The sequence below is a fragment of the Physeter macrocephalus genome, chromosome 8 (assembly GCF_002837175.3).
Source record: "Physeter macrocephalus isolate SW-GA chromosome 8, ASM283717v5, whole genome shotgun sequence".
NCBI lineage: Eukaryota > Metazoa > Chordata > Mammalia > Artiodactyla > Physeteridae > Physeter > Physeter macrocephalus.
In genome coordinates, this window is record NC_041221.1 from 9,934,861 (window position 1) to 9,952,360 (window position 17,500).

The 17,500-nt window shown below is 45.1% G+C and overlaps 1 protein-coding gene across 12 annotated transcripts in view; it reads left to right on the forward strand.

Annotated features, from left to right (window-relative positions):
• GET1 (guided entry of tail-anchored proteins factor 1) overlaps positions 1–8,314 on the forward strand; it is a 30,280-nt gene extending 21,966 nt beyond the window's left edge. For 2 of the 12 annotated variants that reach the window (XM_055086422.1, XM_055086425.1), the window contains 5 exons: positions 3,553–3,712; positions 3,900–4,065; positions 5,226–5,293; positions 6,242–6,356; positions 6,458–8,092. In XM_055086422.1, coding sequence (XP_054942397.1) covers positions 3,596–3,712; positions 3,900–4,065; positions 5,226–5,293; positions 6,242–6,356; positions 6,458–6,723 — 732 coding nt within the window. In that variant the 5' untranslated portion in view covers positions 3,553–3,595 and the 3' untranslated portion in view covers positions 6,724–8,092. The other 10 variants (XM_055086421.1, XM_055086419.1, XM_055086420.1 and 7 more) reach the window with 10 other exon arrangements.
• The last annotated feature ends 9,186 nt before the right edge of the window (positions 8,315–17,500 follow it).

The following is a 17,500-nucleotide window of genomic DNA, read 5'->3' on the forward strand; positions in this document are numbered from 1 at the left end:
GCATGTGGGATCTTCCCAGACCAGGGCTCAAACCCATGGCCCCTGCATTGGCAGGCGGATTCTTAACCACTGTGCCAACAGGGAAGCCCCAGATGTTTATGTTTTAAAAATTAATATTGGGACTTCCCTGGTGGTCCAGTGGCTAGGGCTCCGTGCTCACAGTGTAGGGGGCCCAGGTTCAATCCCTGGTTGGGGAATTGGATCCCACATGCTGCAACTAAGACCCGCCGCAGCCAAATAAATAAATATTTTAAAAAATTAATATTAAGAACATTTTTAAAATTCAAATCTCCTTAAATCTTACATTTCAATTCATAATTCTAGTATATTTTAACAGTTATTTGTAAGGAGGTCTTGGATTAATGTTGGGACCTATTTGCAAACTTAAACACTTCCAGATTTTCTTTTTGTGTACTTGTAGATGTAATATATTCATTTTTTCTTCAAGCACTGCATTTCCTAATTTTAACCACAAATCTCTTCAGTTTCCCTCAAGTTTATTCTCCTGCCCTCACTCACTTTCCACTCCTGAGTAACCATTTTTGGCCTTTCCAGTTTTTAATTGTTTTATGTACAGCGTACCTTGGAAATATTGCGGGTTTGGTTCCAGGCTACTGCAATAAAGTGAATATCAAAAAGTGAGTCACATGCAATTTCTGGTTTCCCAGTGCATAAAAAAGTTATGTTTACACTAGAGTCTATTAAGTGTGCAATAGCATAGCATTGTGTAAAAAAAGTGTACATACCTTAATTAAAAAGTTGTTTATTGCTAAAAAATGCTAACCATCATCTGAACCTTTAGTGAGTTGTAGTAGTAACATCACAGATCACTAATCAGGGAATACTCTGTTGATCCAGTGGTTAGGACTCTGCCGTTTCACCACTGAGGGCTGGGATTCGATCCCTGGTCCAGGAACTAAGATCCCGCAAGCCCCGTGGTGTGGCCTAAAAAAAAAAAAAAAAATCACTAATCAAAGATCACCATAACAAATATAACAGTAATAAAAAAGTTTGAAATATTATGAGAACTACCAGAATGTAACACAGAGACGTGAAATGAGCAAATACTGTTGGAAAAATGGTGCCAATAAATTTGGGTGATGCAGGGTTGCTACAAGCCTTCGATTAAAAAAATCTGTGAAGCACAGCCTGTATTCTCTATAATGCTATGTACGTAATGTGTTTGCCCCTCTATTTCTTTTTCTTTTCTTTTTTTTTTTTTTTTAAGTTTATTTTTGGCTGTGTTGGGTCTTTGTTGCTGTGCGAGCGCTTCTCATTGCGGTGGCTTCTCTTTTTGCAGAGCACGGGCTCTAGGCGCGTGGGCTTTGGTAGTTGTGGTTCACGGGCTCAGTAGTTGCGGCTCGCGGGCTCTAGAGCGCAGGCTCAGTAGTTATGGCACACGGGCTTAGTTGCTCCGCGGCATGTGGGATCTCCTGGACCAGGGCTCGAACCTGTGTTGCCTGCATTGGCAGGCAGATTCTTAACCACTGCGCCACTAGGGAAGTCCCCCCTCTATTTCTTTTTAAATTCTAGTTTTTAAAGTCAGGTTTATTGATGTGTAATTTGCATTCAGTGAAATTCACTTCTTGTACATGGGCAATCTGATGAGTTTTGGCACACTTGATCAGGGTAACCACCAAAACAATCAAGGTAAAGAATATCTCCGTCACCTCTGAAAGTCGTTTCCCCACCCTGCACCTGCTTTTTTTTAAATCAAATTAAAAAAAAATACACCTTTATTTGATTTTCTGGCTGTGCCGCACTGTTTCACATGGAATTCGGGAATCTTAGTTCCCGGACCAGGGATCGAACCCACGCCTTCTGCAGTGGAAGCGTGGAGTCTTAACCACTGGATCTCCAGGGAAGTCCCTGCCCGTTTCTTGATTTACAAAGTTTAAGCAGCATCTATGAACTCTTTGCTCTTTAAGATGATTCTGTGATTTTTAAAGATAATTTGGTGCATTCCTGTTTTCTGCTCTAGGGTGGATCTGGCTAGAGTGTATGTCCTTTAGATAGAGTGTTGGGTAGTGAGGACAAGACCTTTGAGTTTGAAGACCCCGCCCACTCCCGGAGGCTGCGCAGTGGTAAGCGCACTGTGCTGCTGCACAGGCGCCCTCTGGAGGCCGAAGGGCCTCATTGCTCGGGCGCTGGAAAGGGGCCTCAGCTGGTGTCCCGTGAGGCTGTGCGTGCGTCCCTGGGAGACCCGCAAGAGGGGCGCGGCTGGCCACCTCGAACTGAAGAGTCACCCTACTGTGCACCAGGCGGGGGGGATCGGGGGCTAGAGGAACAGACTGATTTATTGTGCACCTGTTATGTACCAGTACAGGGAAATAGATTAATATAGTTTATTAATGTATCTTTATTAATATATTTTTAAAAATGTGAAACAAACACAAGCGTACAGAAAAGTTATACATTCATTAGAAAGAACTGGTTTTGTTTCCTGAACCATTTGAAAGTAAGTTGTCAACCCGAGTGCCCTCTTTCCCCAGTACTTTAGTGTATAAACAGTGGCCTTGCCCCCAGTACAGCTGTCAGGTACAATCCTCCTGTCCCCTTCAGGGTTTCCTCGTCCCAATGACGTCCTTTATAGCAGAAGGACCCCAGTTAGCACCATGCATAGCACATACTTGTCATGTCTCTTCAGTCTAGAAGGAGTCTTGGTCTTTCCTTGAATTGCGAGGATGACATTTCCGAATATCGCAGGGCAGTGATTTTGCACAATGGCCTTCTGTGGACATCTTTGTCCAATGTTTGGCGAGGATGTCACATAAAGGATGCTGTGTTCTCTTTGCATCTCACCAGGTACCGTGGGCGTTGATTTGGGGAGGTACACTCATCACTCCGGGTCAGTCCCTGAGGAATTCTCAGTCCCCTCCCTGCGCGGTCGCCCGTGGACCTCCCCGCGCTGGTGCAAGTGTGGTCCCCTTGCTCTCCCCTCGCTCTCCTGGGACCTTCACCTGTCCCGGTGGGGTGTTGGGCTGTACTTGGCAGCCTCTGCATGTGTAGCCCGGGACGCTGGCGGTGTCCTGGCCGGTGTGTGTGTCTGTGGGGGGTGTCTGGGGACGGCGCGGGCAGGTGCCCTCACGCTTGGGTCCCGTCCGCTATCCGGGCGGCCAGGAGGGCGCCTAGGCCGGTCGTGTCCCACGTGGGGCCTGGCCGTCAGAGGCTCCTCTTCACAAACATTTACGTCTGTTGTTTCATCTGTCTGTGTATCTGTGGAAAACCACGAGTTCACACCTGTGCCTCCAGTTCTCATCCAGTCCCACGGGATCCATTCTGGTTCTCTCCCGATGCAAGTTTCTCCCTCCCGTTTCTCTCAGTGAGAAAACTGGCTCGCAGTATCCTCAGTAGATCCCCGTGACTTGCTCAATGCTTTGTAACTCACCCTCGGCCTCCACTACCACCTCCTCTTGTCCCGTGTGCCCCTCCTGCTGTGGGACCCCGACGCTCATGCCAGGCAGCCCCTCTGCGGGAATGCCCTCTTCGCCCGCCACCGCTTCATCCCTGACCCCCGGCACCCCCCTTCTCTGCCCACCTCATTTAGCACAGAATTCTACAGGAACGAGGGGCGTGCACGGTCCTTGTCACCTGAATGAAGCTCTGGGGATGGAATCAGTTTTCACCCTGTGATCACAGTTTTGCAGTGAAAGTGAAGGATACATACATTTGTGCAGCAGCGGTCCGTGGGCATATCTGCAGAAGGAAAAACGTAATTGAAGAAAGACTCACGGGGCGGGGGTGGGGCTTCCTTTCTGTGGTCGGGGGCAGCAGGACCGGGACCGGGCAGCAGAGCCTGGCCGTGGGGGTAAAGGGCAGCGTGCCCAGCTGCGGGAGGCAGCAAGCGGATGGGGGGAGGGGTGGGGGAGAAGGCTGATCTCGGCTGTCACCCCCACCAGATGTCCAGGGTGCTGCAGAAGGACGTGGAGCGGGAATCACAGATGCGAGCAGAGATCCAGGGTATGAGGCAGGAGCTCTCCACCGTCAACATGATGGACGAGTTTGCCAGATACGCCAGGCTGGAGAGAAAGATCAACAAGATGACTGATAAGCTCAAAACTCACGGTACTCTTCTCATTTGTAGCGTGGGAAGCTTCCTACGAGCTGATTAATAGAGAAATCTTTATAGAAAGAGGCACGGCATATGTGCTTTGATCTTTGAGGTTCTGATGTTGACAGAGAGTTTTAAGTTGTCTAGAAGAGACCCGGTAATAATAATTGTTACTTTCTCCTTATTTGCTGGTGAACCTTTGCTTTCTAAACACAGAAGCCTGGGGACTTCCCTTGCGGTCTAGTTGTTAGGACTCAGCACTTTCACTGCTGTGGGCCCAGGTTCGATCCCCAGTCCGGGAACTAAGATCCCGCAAGCCGAGAGTCGTGGCCCAAAAAAAAAACAACAAAAAAAACCACACAACCACACAGAAACCTCTAACATCTTTGATTTTCTTCATTCTCTGTAGGTTGACATTTTCAAATTCAACACTTTTCTGAGAGAAGCCTAGAAAAATCTCATGGTGGATTCCCAGGAGCTTTTGTGAATGCTCTAAAAAATGCCCAGCAGTGTCCTTATCCAAGGGTAGACTTCAGGCTGGGGATCAGGTCTTACTCAGCTTTATGTTTGCCACCGTTCCTAACAGTCTCCTCTGCTGGATAGGAGGCCAGCTTGTGTGCTGAGAGAGTGCGTGGCTAGTAAAACATGCAGAGGGGCCTGCCCAGGCCTGAGACAAACCTGGCTCCCACTTATGGATGAGTGTGCTGTGTGGCCTGGGAGATCCAGGAAGAAAAAGGTAGTCCTGTTGGTAAGTGCCTCGTAAAAGAATCTCTGATTTAGATGAATAGCTTTGAGAGTTTTTAAAATTAAAGCTCCAAATCTCATAATCGGTGTGTGATTCTATTTTAAATAATGGCACAGTGGGTGACTTTTAAGAAATTCTATTTTATGTTTTCTAAGTGTGTGTGTGTGTGTGTGTTTTGTTTGTTTGCGTTTTGGCTATGCTGCGCAGCTTGTGAGATCCTAGTGGGATCAAACCCAGGCCCTCGGCAGTGAGAGCGCGGAGTCCCAACCACTGGACCATCAGGGAACTCCCTTTTCTAAGTATATTGAGCAGATGTTACATACATAGTTAGAAAATCGTTTATGAGAAGAAATAACGTTTCTGTGTGCTGGAATATCTTCTTCATTTTTTTTTAGGACTGATACCATTTCATCCTGTTTTTCCTTTCAGTGAAAGCACGGACAGCTCAGTTGGCCAAGATAAAATGGGTTATAAGTGTTGCTTTCTACATATTGCAAGTAAGTGTCCTATTCTGTCGCCTGGGGTCATTGAAGTTGGTAGCGGACTGTCCTCCAGAACCGTGTGGCCCAGAATCCGGGCCTGGGAATTCAGGCTTTTCCACTTTCAGCTGCTGTGCTGTGTGGTCCTGCTAGCATGTAACTCTGAACACTCTGTGAATTTCTAAGTTAGACTAAAATGAAGCCTTTGTTTCTCTTAGGCTCTTCTAGCCTTTGTCTTTCAGAGTTGTTAAATGTTGGGATTTTTTAGCAGATGGGCTTCTCTGGAGTCCTTTCATTTTGCCTTTGTTTCAGCGCAGCGTTGGGCGCCTGGGGGGTGGGGAGTGAGGGAGCTTATTGAGACATTGTATTTTCTAAGCTGCTCAGTGACTGTGGCCGTTGCTTGTCACCTGGTCTGCAGACGTGTAGGCGACGTGTAGATGTCTGCTCTCGGGCGGGGAACATATCATTCTCACCTCAGTCCAAGACCTTTGAATCCCAGCTTCCTTACCTGGGGGATGTTGACTTGTTCCGTTCGCTGCGGAACAGTCACTGCCCCTGCTGCTGGGAAAGGAGGAGAGGGCAGGCAGCGCTTCTCGTCCCGCCACTTAACCTCACGGAGGGCTCGCCTCTGCACTTGGGTGTGTGGGTGAGAGCCCTAGCTAGTTTTTCAAGGATCTGAGAGGCGTGAGATCACTTTTGTCACTGACGAGGTGTAGTTAGCGTAAGCTGGCCGCTTAGAGGAGGTGCTCAATGAGGAAAGAACACTTACGCTTGGGAGACCTTGGTTACTCTGTCAGCTAATTTGATAGCGTGTATATATCTGCTGGCTGTGAGGACTGGATGGGTAGGGTTTGAGGTCACTGATTTGGAGAGTTTCCTTGGTTTGTTTCCGTGTTTCCTCATCTTCCGTGGTGGTCGGTTGTGTGACTGGCAGGATGTTTCCACTCACCAGCCGTGTCTTTGCAGGCTGCCCTGATGGTCACACTCATCTGGACGTACTACTCTGTCCCTGTGGCCGTGGTGCCGAGTAGGTGGATAACTCCACTAGACCGCCTGGTAGCGTTTCCCACCGGAGTAGCAGGTACGCGGGCGCTGGCAGACGCGGTGCACGAGCGTGGCCAGGCTGACCTGGGGGCGTGTGGCGGGAGGTTTGGTCAGCTGAGCTCAGCCTGCCGCCCACAGGGAGCGGCTCCGTGTCTCCGCCTCACACAGGGCTTGCAGCAGAGGAGCGGACGTCTAGAGAACTTACGTGTCCAGTGTCACCGAAATGTGAAGAGGCAGGGCTACAGTTCAACCCAAGCCTGCCTCCGTCATCCAAGCCCCGTACCTGGGGTCTGATACCCCGTTTATTGAAACACCACCCCTGGTTCCCAAATTCTGTGACTCCTTTTCAGTTCACACTATGCTTAGCCCCTCTGCAGCATTTCCTGCTATCGGCCATTCTTTGACTTCTGAAGGAATTTCTTTCGGGTGTTAAAATTAGTACATGTCATCGCAGAATGATTAGAAATATAAGAAAAAACTTTAAAAAAGACTCAGTGGCTGTGGATAACCCCTCTTAACATTGTGGTATATTTTTTCCAGTCTTTTTTTCTATTTATTTTGTATGGTTAAGGTTATCTGGCACATACAGTTTTTTACCCCTCTTATTACGTAAGCCTTTTCCCACATCAGTAAATTTCTTCAGGTTAGAGACGGACGTGCTGCTGGCTGTGCTGAGAGGGCAGCTTGATAAATTTCTTTATTAAGGAATTTTGAATAGCTGTTCTTCATTTGGGTGTGTCATAATTTACCAATTTCCCTGTTAAAGGATATTTCTTTAAGTCCCCCGTCTTTGCTGTAGAGATGAGGCTGCGGTACACACCCTGGTCAGCCAGTCTTTGCTTGTGATGTGTGATCATGCTGGAGGGGAAGTGCTAAGTCAAAGGGGTGACCGTGTCAAAGGCTCCCAATTTAGCCAGGCCCCGTCCCCCCCCCTCCCCCTCCCCCTCCCCGGACCCAGCCAGGATTGTGCAGCTGGTGGCTCTCAGCGTTGCCGAGCCGAGGAGCCGGAGGCCGCCCCCCGGGCGTCCTGTGGCCTCTCTTCCTGTCTCTCAGCATCAGCGGGGCAAGAAAGGTGTGGGTAGACATTCCTCCGTGCTTAAAACAGATCATCTGACAGGGTGGTCTTACAGTCTGTTAATACCGTAAATAACGATGCACGTCTCTCTGGCAGGAAAGATAAATTCTTCAAATCATTGTTTGTTGTTTTGAGTAATTCCTGCTTAGTAAAGAAGGCAGCTCTGTGAATCAGTAGAAAGTCTGGGGGCTTCCCTGGTGGCGCAGTGGTTAAGACTCCGCCTGCCAATGCAGGGGACACGGGTTCGAGCCCTGGTCCGGGAAGATCCCACATGCCACGGAACAACTAAGCCCGTGCGCCACAACTACTGAGCCCGCGCTCTAGAGCCTGAGAGCCACAACTACTGAGCCCACGCTCTAGAGCTTCCGCTGAAGCCCGCGCGCCGCAACTACTGAAGCCCATGCTCACCTAGAGCCCGTGCTCCGCAACAAGAGAAGCCACCGCAGTGAGAAGCCCACGCGCCGCAACAAGAGAGTAGCCCCCGCTCGCCACAACTAGAGAAAGCCTGCGTGCAGTAACGAAGACCCAGAGCAGCCAAAAAAAAAGTCTGATCGATTTGAACCCAGGAAACACAAACTTGGTGTTAGCCCAACACTACTCAGAAAGGACTGAAGTGCTCTATTTCCTAGAAGTCAAAGGTAGCGGAGGCGGGAAATGTGGGCGGAACTCCTGGCATGCTCTCATGTTGAATTTCTTTATTTTTAGGTGGTGTTGGAATTACCTGTTGGATTTTAGTCTGTAACAAAGTTGTGGCCATTGTGCTTCACCCTTTCAGCTGAAAAAGAAGATGAATTTGGCTGCAGCACTTTCAAAAACGAATTTTCACTTAGGAGATTACAAATCCGATTTATACTGTTTTATTGTTTTTTGTTTTGTTTTTATTTTTGTTTGCTTGTTTTTTTTAAAAAGGAAACACAAGCCACAGGTTAGTTGTTGTTGTTGTTGAACGTGTTTGTTCTTGGACTTCATGTTGAGATTCTTAGAAGAATCACAGTTTTGTACATTTGTCGTGAGCCGTGGAGGTCAGTGTCGCGTGTACCAGCCGGCATGGCACCAGATTTGTGATAAGTGTGTCACTTTACGGGCTACATGTTGTTACTTGTGATTTGCACTCTCGGCATATTTTAAAGGTCACATTGCCAGCTGGAAAGTCAAACTTTTCTAATAACTGAAAGACTTTGCGCTATTTTTAATCCAGATTAGAAAGTAACTTAATTTTAATACCACTCCTAGAATTTGAAAATTTGTTTTTTAATCTCATGCAGTACTACCGGGAGAATAACACTAATTGACATTGCTTGTGCTTTTTCCTTCCTCTATTTAAAATGTCATTTGTTGGGCAAGCCTTTGGATAGTATTATCCACTTATTTGAAGCTGTTAACTTTTCATTACTGTGTTTTATAAATGTATTCATGAGCCCATAATGCATTGTTTTGTTTGAACTGTGTGTTTTATATTTAACGTATTTTAAATGAAGGGTATTTTTAAAGCATTTACTATTTATGCTCTGTAGAATGGAACAAACTTAAAAAACAAACTGGGAAGCCTGATTAAATTAATTTCAGTGGCTGCATGTTTGCCCCATCAAGTATAATTCTGCTCAGTATTTTGAAAAACACTTTTTTCTAATTACAATTTTGCAAGTGCTTGTGTGACTTCCTTCCTTACGGCCACTTACTTGCTATGACCGATCGGTGGCAGAGGGCCTGAAACGATCACTAAGTGGGCCACAGCCCTGTAAAGCGAACTTCTAGCACGACTGTTTAAAAGATCGTTTTTGTATCCTGTGCTCCCTGACGGTGTGATAGTAAGTTCGTTATTATTGCTGGTAACCGAGCTGTGTAGAGACGGGGCACCGTGCTGCTCTAGTTCATGGTCACCAGAGTGGGTTTGGGGCTCCCGTCATCACTCAGACTCACCCGGCCCCAGGCTGTTGCAGCTCTGGGAGAGGATGCAGAACTGGGAATACAGCCGTATTTACAGCAGACACCAGTGTCCAGCACCCAGTCACCTCACAGGTACGTTTTAGCCACAGAGGATGAGCAGCCGACCTGCTGAGGACATGACAGCCGCAGAAGGAAGCTTCGGGGTCTCGGGCCCCTTCGAGGCCACAGGCCCTCCGGGATTCGTGAGCTGTGGCGTGAATGGCAGGTCACACAGTTGACAGTCGGGTGGCCGGGTACGCGCACTGTGGACTGTCCTGGGATCGCTAATTGGTGAAAGTCTCCCTCACAAGACCCTTATTTATCTCTTGAGGATATAGTCTTGCAATTAATACTGCAAGACTTTTGACAGATTTCACTGAGGCTAGTGGAAGAGATTTATAATTCACAGCTGTTCACTCTTTCCACATACGTTAATAGTTTGTGAAGATTAAATAAGGGAAATTTAAATGTCTGTCACATTTCACATTCTTGTGGTTTTTGAAAAATGGTGTTTGTTTTTATTTTTTAAGTTCTTCTTTCTTTCTTTATTTATTTTTGGCCGTGCCGCGGCTTGCGGGGGATCTTAGGTCCCTGACCAGGGATCAAACCCGTGCCCCCTGCAGTGGGAATTCCCCGGTGTTTTTTGTTTGTTTGTTTGTTTTTGCGGTACGCGGGCCTCTCACTGTTGTGGCCTCTCCCGTTGCGGAGCACAGGCTCCGGACGCGCAGGCTCAGCGGCCATGGCTCACGGGCCCAGCCGCTCCGCGGCATGTGGGATCCTCCCGGACCGGGGCACGAACCCGCGTCCCCTGCATCGGCAGGCGGACTCTCAACCACTGTGCCACCAGGGAAGCCCCCGGTGTTTGTTTTTAAATAGGTAGTGAACGTGGCACCGAATTCAAAAGGTACAGAAAGGGATGTGATGAAAGTACATCTTCTGACCTTCTGTCGTGTCACCCAGTTTTCCAGAGTTTTCCACTATTACTAGTTTCTTTATGATTCTTCCCATGATATTACATACATTTATGAATATCGATGTATGTGCTTTAAAAATAACTTTTAAAAAGTAATACCTAGGAAAAAAAAACCCACAGAAACTGTTTCTTTTTTTTTTTTTTTTTTTAATCCTACCTGGAAAGTACAGAAAAGGAGCAAGGAAGCAAAGTCTCCCGTGATTCCACACGACTGGTGTTAACATTTGTGCTTTTCACTCTTTCCTAAAATTTTATGGATAGCTGTAGGTTTTGTGTTTCTATTTAAAATTACTGGGTATAGTTTATAGTTTCATGTGAGAATAGACATCTCTTTGATTTAAAATACATCTAAAGTGGGCTTCCCTGGTGGCGCAGTGGTTAAGTCTCCGCCTGCCAATGCAGGGGACACGGGTTCGAGTCCTGCTCTGGGAAGATCCCACACGCCGTGGAGCAACTAAGCCCGTGCGCCACAACTACTGAGCCTGCGCTCTAGAGCCCGCGAGCCACAACTACTGAAGCCCACACGCCTAGAGCCCGTGCTCCACAACAAGAGAAGCCACCGCAATGAGAAGCCCGCGCATCACAACAAAGAGTAGCCCCCGCTCGCCGCAATTAGAGAAAAGCCCGCGTGCATCAATGAAGACCCAACGCAGCCAAAAATAAAATAAATAAATTTATATTAAAAAGTACATCTAAAGCTCTCATCATGCCAATTTTGTTTGCTTATATTTATGGTGAATCAAGCAGGGAAATCTTTATGTACAAACCCACAATCATTTTTGTATGGGGTTAATACAGTTCTGTTGCCAGTGCAAGTGGGTGGAATGCTAACAACTAGTTTCCTCTTCCCTGACCTGGCCAGACTTTGTGGCCTCCCATGGTTTTTCTTACACATACATAGCTCTCTGGGGGGGCAGTGTGTGTGTGTGTGTGTGTGTGTGTGTGTGTGTGTGTGTGTGTGCACGCTGGCCCCTCCTGTCCAATCTATTTATATTTTATTGGACCTTTAAGCCTTCTCTGACCGCTTTAGATAATAGTGATTTCTTTTTTCTTCCCTTCCTCGTCAGAACATCTTAAGTAATATCAATATGACTGCTCTGTCAACTAATTTTGTATTGACTTGTGGTGTCTACTGTTGTGTGTTTTTATTTCTAATGTTTTAGATACTTTTGTGATAAAGGGTTTTCTGTTGATGCCGCAAGTGCCTTTAGGGCCAGAGACTGTTCCTTAGACTTTTTTATACCCCTCCCAGATGTTAAGTCAGTACCTAGGGATATTTAACTTGAAAAAAAACCCCACATAATGGTTTTCCACTAGGGCCACGTATACCTTTTACAGGGAGTACATTTTCATAGTTGGGGGGTTACCAGTTAACAGGGAAATTTTCTAGGGTGCTGTTTTCTTACAAGTCCTTCATGACAGAGCCTTTGGGTGGTGTCACAAGATTCAAAGCTCTGTGTGTAGTAGTTGGTTTGCACACCATGTGGATCGCAGGGCAGACGGTTCATTTTCTCTCTGGGTTCACTATTGTTTGCGTGGGTCAGCTTTTCTGCCTGCACGTTTGGAATGTAAAGTGTATGCATCCCTCTTTCAACACTCAGAATACTGACTCTTGCCGCTGAGTTCAATCTTCTTTTAAATTTTTAAACGTGTCACTATTTTTAAAATTTTTTTATAAATTTATTTTATTTATTTATTTTTGGCTGCGTTGGGTTTTCATTACTGTGTTGGGTCTTTGTTGCTGCGGCGAGTGGGGGCTATTCTTGGTTGCAGTGCGCGGGATTCTTATTGCAGTGGCTTCTCTTGTTGCGGAGCACGGGCTTCAGTAGTTGCAGCACTGGGCTCAGTAGTTGTGGCTCGTGGGCTCTGGAGCACAGCCTCAGTAGTTGTGGCCCACGGGCTTAGTTGCTTCGCGGCATGTGGGATCTTCCCGGACCAAGGCTTGAACCCGTGTCCCCTGCATCGGCAGGCGGATTCTTAACCACTGTGCCACCAGGGAAGTCCCACGTCTCTTGTTTTGAAGCTATTATAAATGGGATTGTTTTTAAATTTCATTTCACATTGTTACAAGTGTACAGAAATTGATTTTTGTACATTGATCTTGTTTTATGTAACCTTCAGAACTCATTTAGCAATTCAGCAGTTTTTTAGTGGATTCCTTAGGATTTTCCATGTAAAAATCATGTAATCTGTGAATATAGGTAGTTTTACTTCTTCCTTTCCAATTAATGCCTTTTATCTCTTTTTTGCCTAATTGCTCTGCCTGGGATGTTTGGTATGGTGCTGAGTAGAAATGATGAGTGTGGACTTACTGCCTTTTTCCTCATCTGGTTTGGTATCAAGGTTCTGCAAGCCTCATAAGAATGGGTTGGAGAGTGTCCTTCTTTTTCTGTATTCTGGACTAGATTGCTTAAGATCTGAATTATTTATTCTTTGAATATATGATGAACTTGCTTGTAAAAACTTGCTTGGGTTTTCTCTTATTTTTATTGGAAGATTTTTAACCACTGATTTCAATGTCTTAATAGTGATTCTGGGGTTATTCAGTTTTATATTTCTTCTTGAGTCATATTAGGCATGTTAGGGTAGGGATTTATCCATTTCTTTTCAACTTACAAATGTATTGGGATAGAATTTTTGTAAATACTCTGTAGGTGGTGGAAAATACAAGTTTTAAAGTTTTGGGGTATGGCTTCTGTATATGTCCATTAGGTCAGACTTACCAGTTGTCTTATTCAAATCTTTATCTTTACTGCTGTTCTTTTATTTCCTGAGCTGTCCATTACTGAGAAAGGTATATAAAAGTCTGCCATTATGATGCAGACTTGTAGTTATGTCAATTTTGCTTTAAGTTTTTAAGTTATTATTAAATGTATGCATGTTTAGAACTCATACGCCCTCCTGGTGGATTGAACTCCTTGTTGTGTTACAGTAACCTCTGTTTCTCTAGCAATAATTTTTGCCTTCAGGTCCTTTTTATTTTTTTTACACCAACTTTCATTTGGATGGTATTTGCCTGGCAGACCTTTTCTCACCCTTTGACTTTCTGTATCTCAGTGGCTTAGATATGCGTATAAAGAGCACATGGCTGTATTTTAAAAATCCAATCTATATTGTCTTTTAATTGGAATGTATAGCCCATTTACACTTATTGAAATTACTGATACATTTGGATTTATGTCATATTATTTTGTACTTTTATTTTTGTTTGTATTCGTTCCACTTTTCTGTTTCCTTTTTTCCTCCTTATTTGTTGTTTTAGGAGAACCTACAGTTCTTTCCTCCTCCTGCGTTTCTCCTCTGTCCCCTTTACAATGCACACAGAATACTTAACTCCTGACACTTCTGATCACCAAATGCGTGTGGGTTTTACCCCATAACAAGCAGTTCTGTGGGACACCAGCTGGGTGTCCAACAATTTAACTCAGTTCTGATACTCTTTACCTGGAGATGGCATCAGATCCCACAGGTTGAGGGCTCAGTCCCACAAGACTGCCCTCCTCCCCCCTCCCTCCCCCCCAGTTCAGATGCCAGCCCCAAGTCCAGATTGTCACCTGTGCTTTCGACCAACCAGCTAGAACTCAGAGGTTCCCATGACCCCCTCCTCAGGTTCAATTAATTTGCTAGAGCAGCTCACAGAACTCAGGAGAACCATTTTACTTACTGTTTACCAGTTCATTATAAAGGATAGGATAAAGGCCACAGATGCACATCCAGAGGAAGAGAAGCATAGGGCAAGGTATGCAGGGAGGGGCAGGAGCTTCCGTGCCCTCTCTGGGCACACCGGTCTCCCCAGATCTTCATGGGGTCACCAACCCGGAAGCTCCCCAGCCCTGTACTTTTGGGATTTTATGGAGGCTCCGTCACGTAGGCATGTTTGATCATTAACTCCATTTCAGCCCCTCCCCCTCTCAAGACAATGGGGTGCGGAGCTACAGTCTAAGCTTCTAACCATGGCTTGTTCTTTGCCATGATCAGCCCCCATCCAGGAGCCATTCAGGAGCCCACCAAGAGTCGCGTTCTTAGGACAAAAGACACTACTATCACCCAGGAAATGACAAGGGTTTTAGGAGCTCTGTGTCAGGAACTGGGGGCAGAGACCAGTACATATACTCTGTTATCTCACAGTTACCTTTTGTTTTTCACATCCCTCTCGCCCATACGTTTTGAAGTTATTTGATTTTTGCTTTAGTGCTTATACTAGAAAATTTATCAGTGCTTAAAGTTAATATTTTACTCTCCTCATCAGCAGTGTAAGACAACAGTTTTAACTCCGGTCTTTCCCTCCCGATGTATATGCTACTGTTGTCATAAACCTATGTGATAGATACATGATACTTTAGCTATATCTTACTTTTTTGTAACCCCACGAGGGATCAGTTGTATAAAACCAGTCTCTTGCATACGAGACCTTTTATCTCAAATCACTTTCCTCCTGCTTGAAGTTTATCTGTTAGAACAGGGTTAACAAACCACTATTTGCAAAATCAGGGAGCAGCTGGGCTTGGCCTCTAGGCTGAAGTGTGTTTATTTTATTGGAACGCAGCCATATCCCGAGGGGTCTGGGCTTACTGAAATTATTCCTTTGATATGCATCTTTATTATCCAGGGCCTGCGTCCTGTTTTTCTCCATCCTGGATCCCCTCAGCAGTCAGGGGCAGCTGCAGTGGCTGATGGTTTTCTGGCCACAGCATCCTTCGTTTACTGAAACGGCAGGCGGCATTCTTGGTCCACAGTGTAATAACGCTAATATGTGAAGTCTTCATAGATCTGACCCAGATATCTGTTCCTGTTGCTTCTCATAGCACCTTGTTTTCTTGTGTCTTTCTCTGACCTCTCTAGGGGAATTTCTTGAGGCCTGGATTAAAGGTAGCTTCTTCCGGAGAGGGTTTGCATCTCCACTGCCCTGGGGGTACTACCAGCCTAAATCGCTTTAAACTTTAAATTACAGAGACCGGGTAACCCAATTTCAGGCTCTCCAATAGGATGAGGGCTGATTATGGTTACAGAGTTTAAGTTTGGTAGCTCACTCAGGTTGGATGTCCCGGCTTGTGGGAGGGACCTCTTCTTAGACCCCTGCTTAGGCAGATTTTGTCCCCTGGGTTTTGTCCTGGAGGCTTTTTGGATGCTCAGCAGATGCCCTGTGAACTAAAAATGTCGCCTGCCGTATCAGTAAACAAAGAATGTTGCAGCCATCAGAATACAGCCTCCCTGAAGGTGAGCCCTGAGGGAACTCAGGATGGAGACAGGATGCCCACCATCAAGCTGTCAGCCACTGCACCCCCACAAGGGTGCTCCCTGAGGAGGCTCAGGATGGGAAAACACAGCCAATTGGCCCCAGACAGAACAGGTGCACATCAAAGGAATGATTTCAGTGAGCCCAGACTTGCATCTTCCCGTATACAGAAAAGCACTAAATTCCTTAACTTGAGATGTCTGGTTTTCTTTTATTAACAGTAATCTTTTGATGTTCCTACTACCTGGTCTTTGCTGCAAAAACTCCTGTATATTCTGGCCCCCACTTTGCCTCTTCAGAGCAGTCCCTCAGAGCCATCTGAGATGCTGTGTCCTGGGCTTAGGTCTTCAATTTTGTCCGCCGAATAAAACATAACTCTCAATTTTTAGTTCATTTTTTTTTTTTTTTCAGTTGACAGCCCATTAGGTGAGCTGACTTCAGAGCTCTGTTTACCTGCCTCCCTGATGCCCACTTTCCTGAGTGTTTACCAGCTGAACAACTGATTAAAAAATATGTTTGTATAGTTAATATGGCATTTTTAGCTTTTTTACAGCAGGAGTGCCAGAGTACCTTGTCTACCAGACTACAGGAAATGGATCTCTTGTTTTTATTTTGAAACCTTTTTTCCTCCTGATTACAAGGTTATGTTCATTATAGAAAATCATAGTAAAAAAAAAAATACCAAGAATAAATTAAAAAATTGGCCACAATCTCATTCCTCAGAGATAAAAAGTTAGCATTTTAATTTATTACCCTGCAACTTCCTATGCATATAATTTTTTAAACAAGATGACCAGAAGGTAACAGGCTTAGATTATATTTTAATTGTTATCCTGTACAGAAGCACTTTTATTTTTTTATTTTAATTTTTTATTTTTTTTGGCCGTGCCCCTCATGGCTTGTGGGATCTTAGTTCCCTGACCAGGGTTTGAACCCGGGCCTTCGTCAGTGATTAAGTGTGGCGTCATAACCACTACACTGGCAGGGAATTCCCCAGAAGCACTTTTAGACTGCTCTGATTTAATGTTAGCATTTGTGCTTTCGTTGTGAGTGGGCATAAGAAAAGACCCCTTGAAAAATCCTCCATCTGCTATAAAGCAGGAGTAGGCATTGCAATATTATGATATTACTCTGTACACCATTTCTAAGAATCCTTTTAATACATTTCTCTAGAATTTTGAGCTTGGCAGTTGTGTCATTGCATGTGTATTTGTGTATCTGCCCATGTTAAGCCTCAGAATTCTAACTCTCCTCCCTCCCTCTCTCCCCTTCTTTCCTTCTCTCTTTTTTTTTTTTCCCCACTGTGATTTTCTCATAAAGATCAAAGCTTATGCCAATTGTAGTATTTATCTCATCTTTGGTTTTAAATACAGTTTTTTTCCCACCATGACTTTCATTCCCTTTTGAAAGTTTACTATTCTCAATTTTCAAAAGTGTGTTGATATTAATGAAATAAAATTCACATTTTATGGCAAGACTTTAAACATAAAAATTTTCTCTGCCCATTTGGGCCTTCTCTCTCCCCTTTAGTGTGCGTTGTGCATCTGCATTAACCAGACCTCCTTAGGAGATAACGTTCCTTCTTCATCTCAGGAAGGGTCACAACTGCTTAGGAGATAACCTTCCTTCTTAGTTTTACAAGGGGTCTTGATGATTCACACTACTCGCTTTGTACGTGTAGATCTGGATTGTGTATAAACTGTCAATAATACATCATTGGATATATAGCCCTCTGCCTCAAAAACTTATGTAACTGCACTTTGACTTCTAATGGGCGGAACAGTTCTCAGAACTTTCTGAAGGACTTCCAGGTTACAATCCTTAGGTTGGCTTGAATAAAATTTTCCATTTCTTTCTTACATCAACTATTGATTAATTTTTTTTCATTGACAGTATTACACACCATCCCATAAACATGTTTGGAAGTAGTATGGTCTACATTGCAAATAAGTTGCCCTTATAAATAAATGA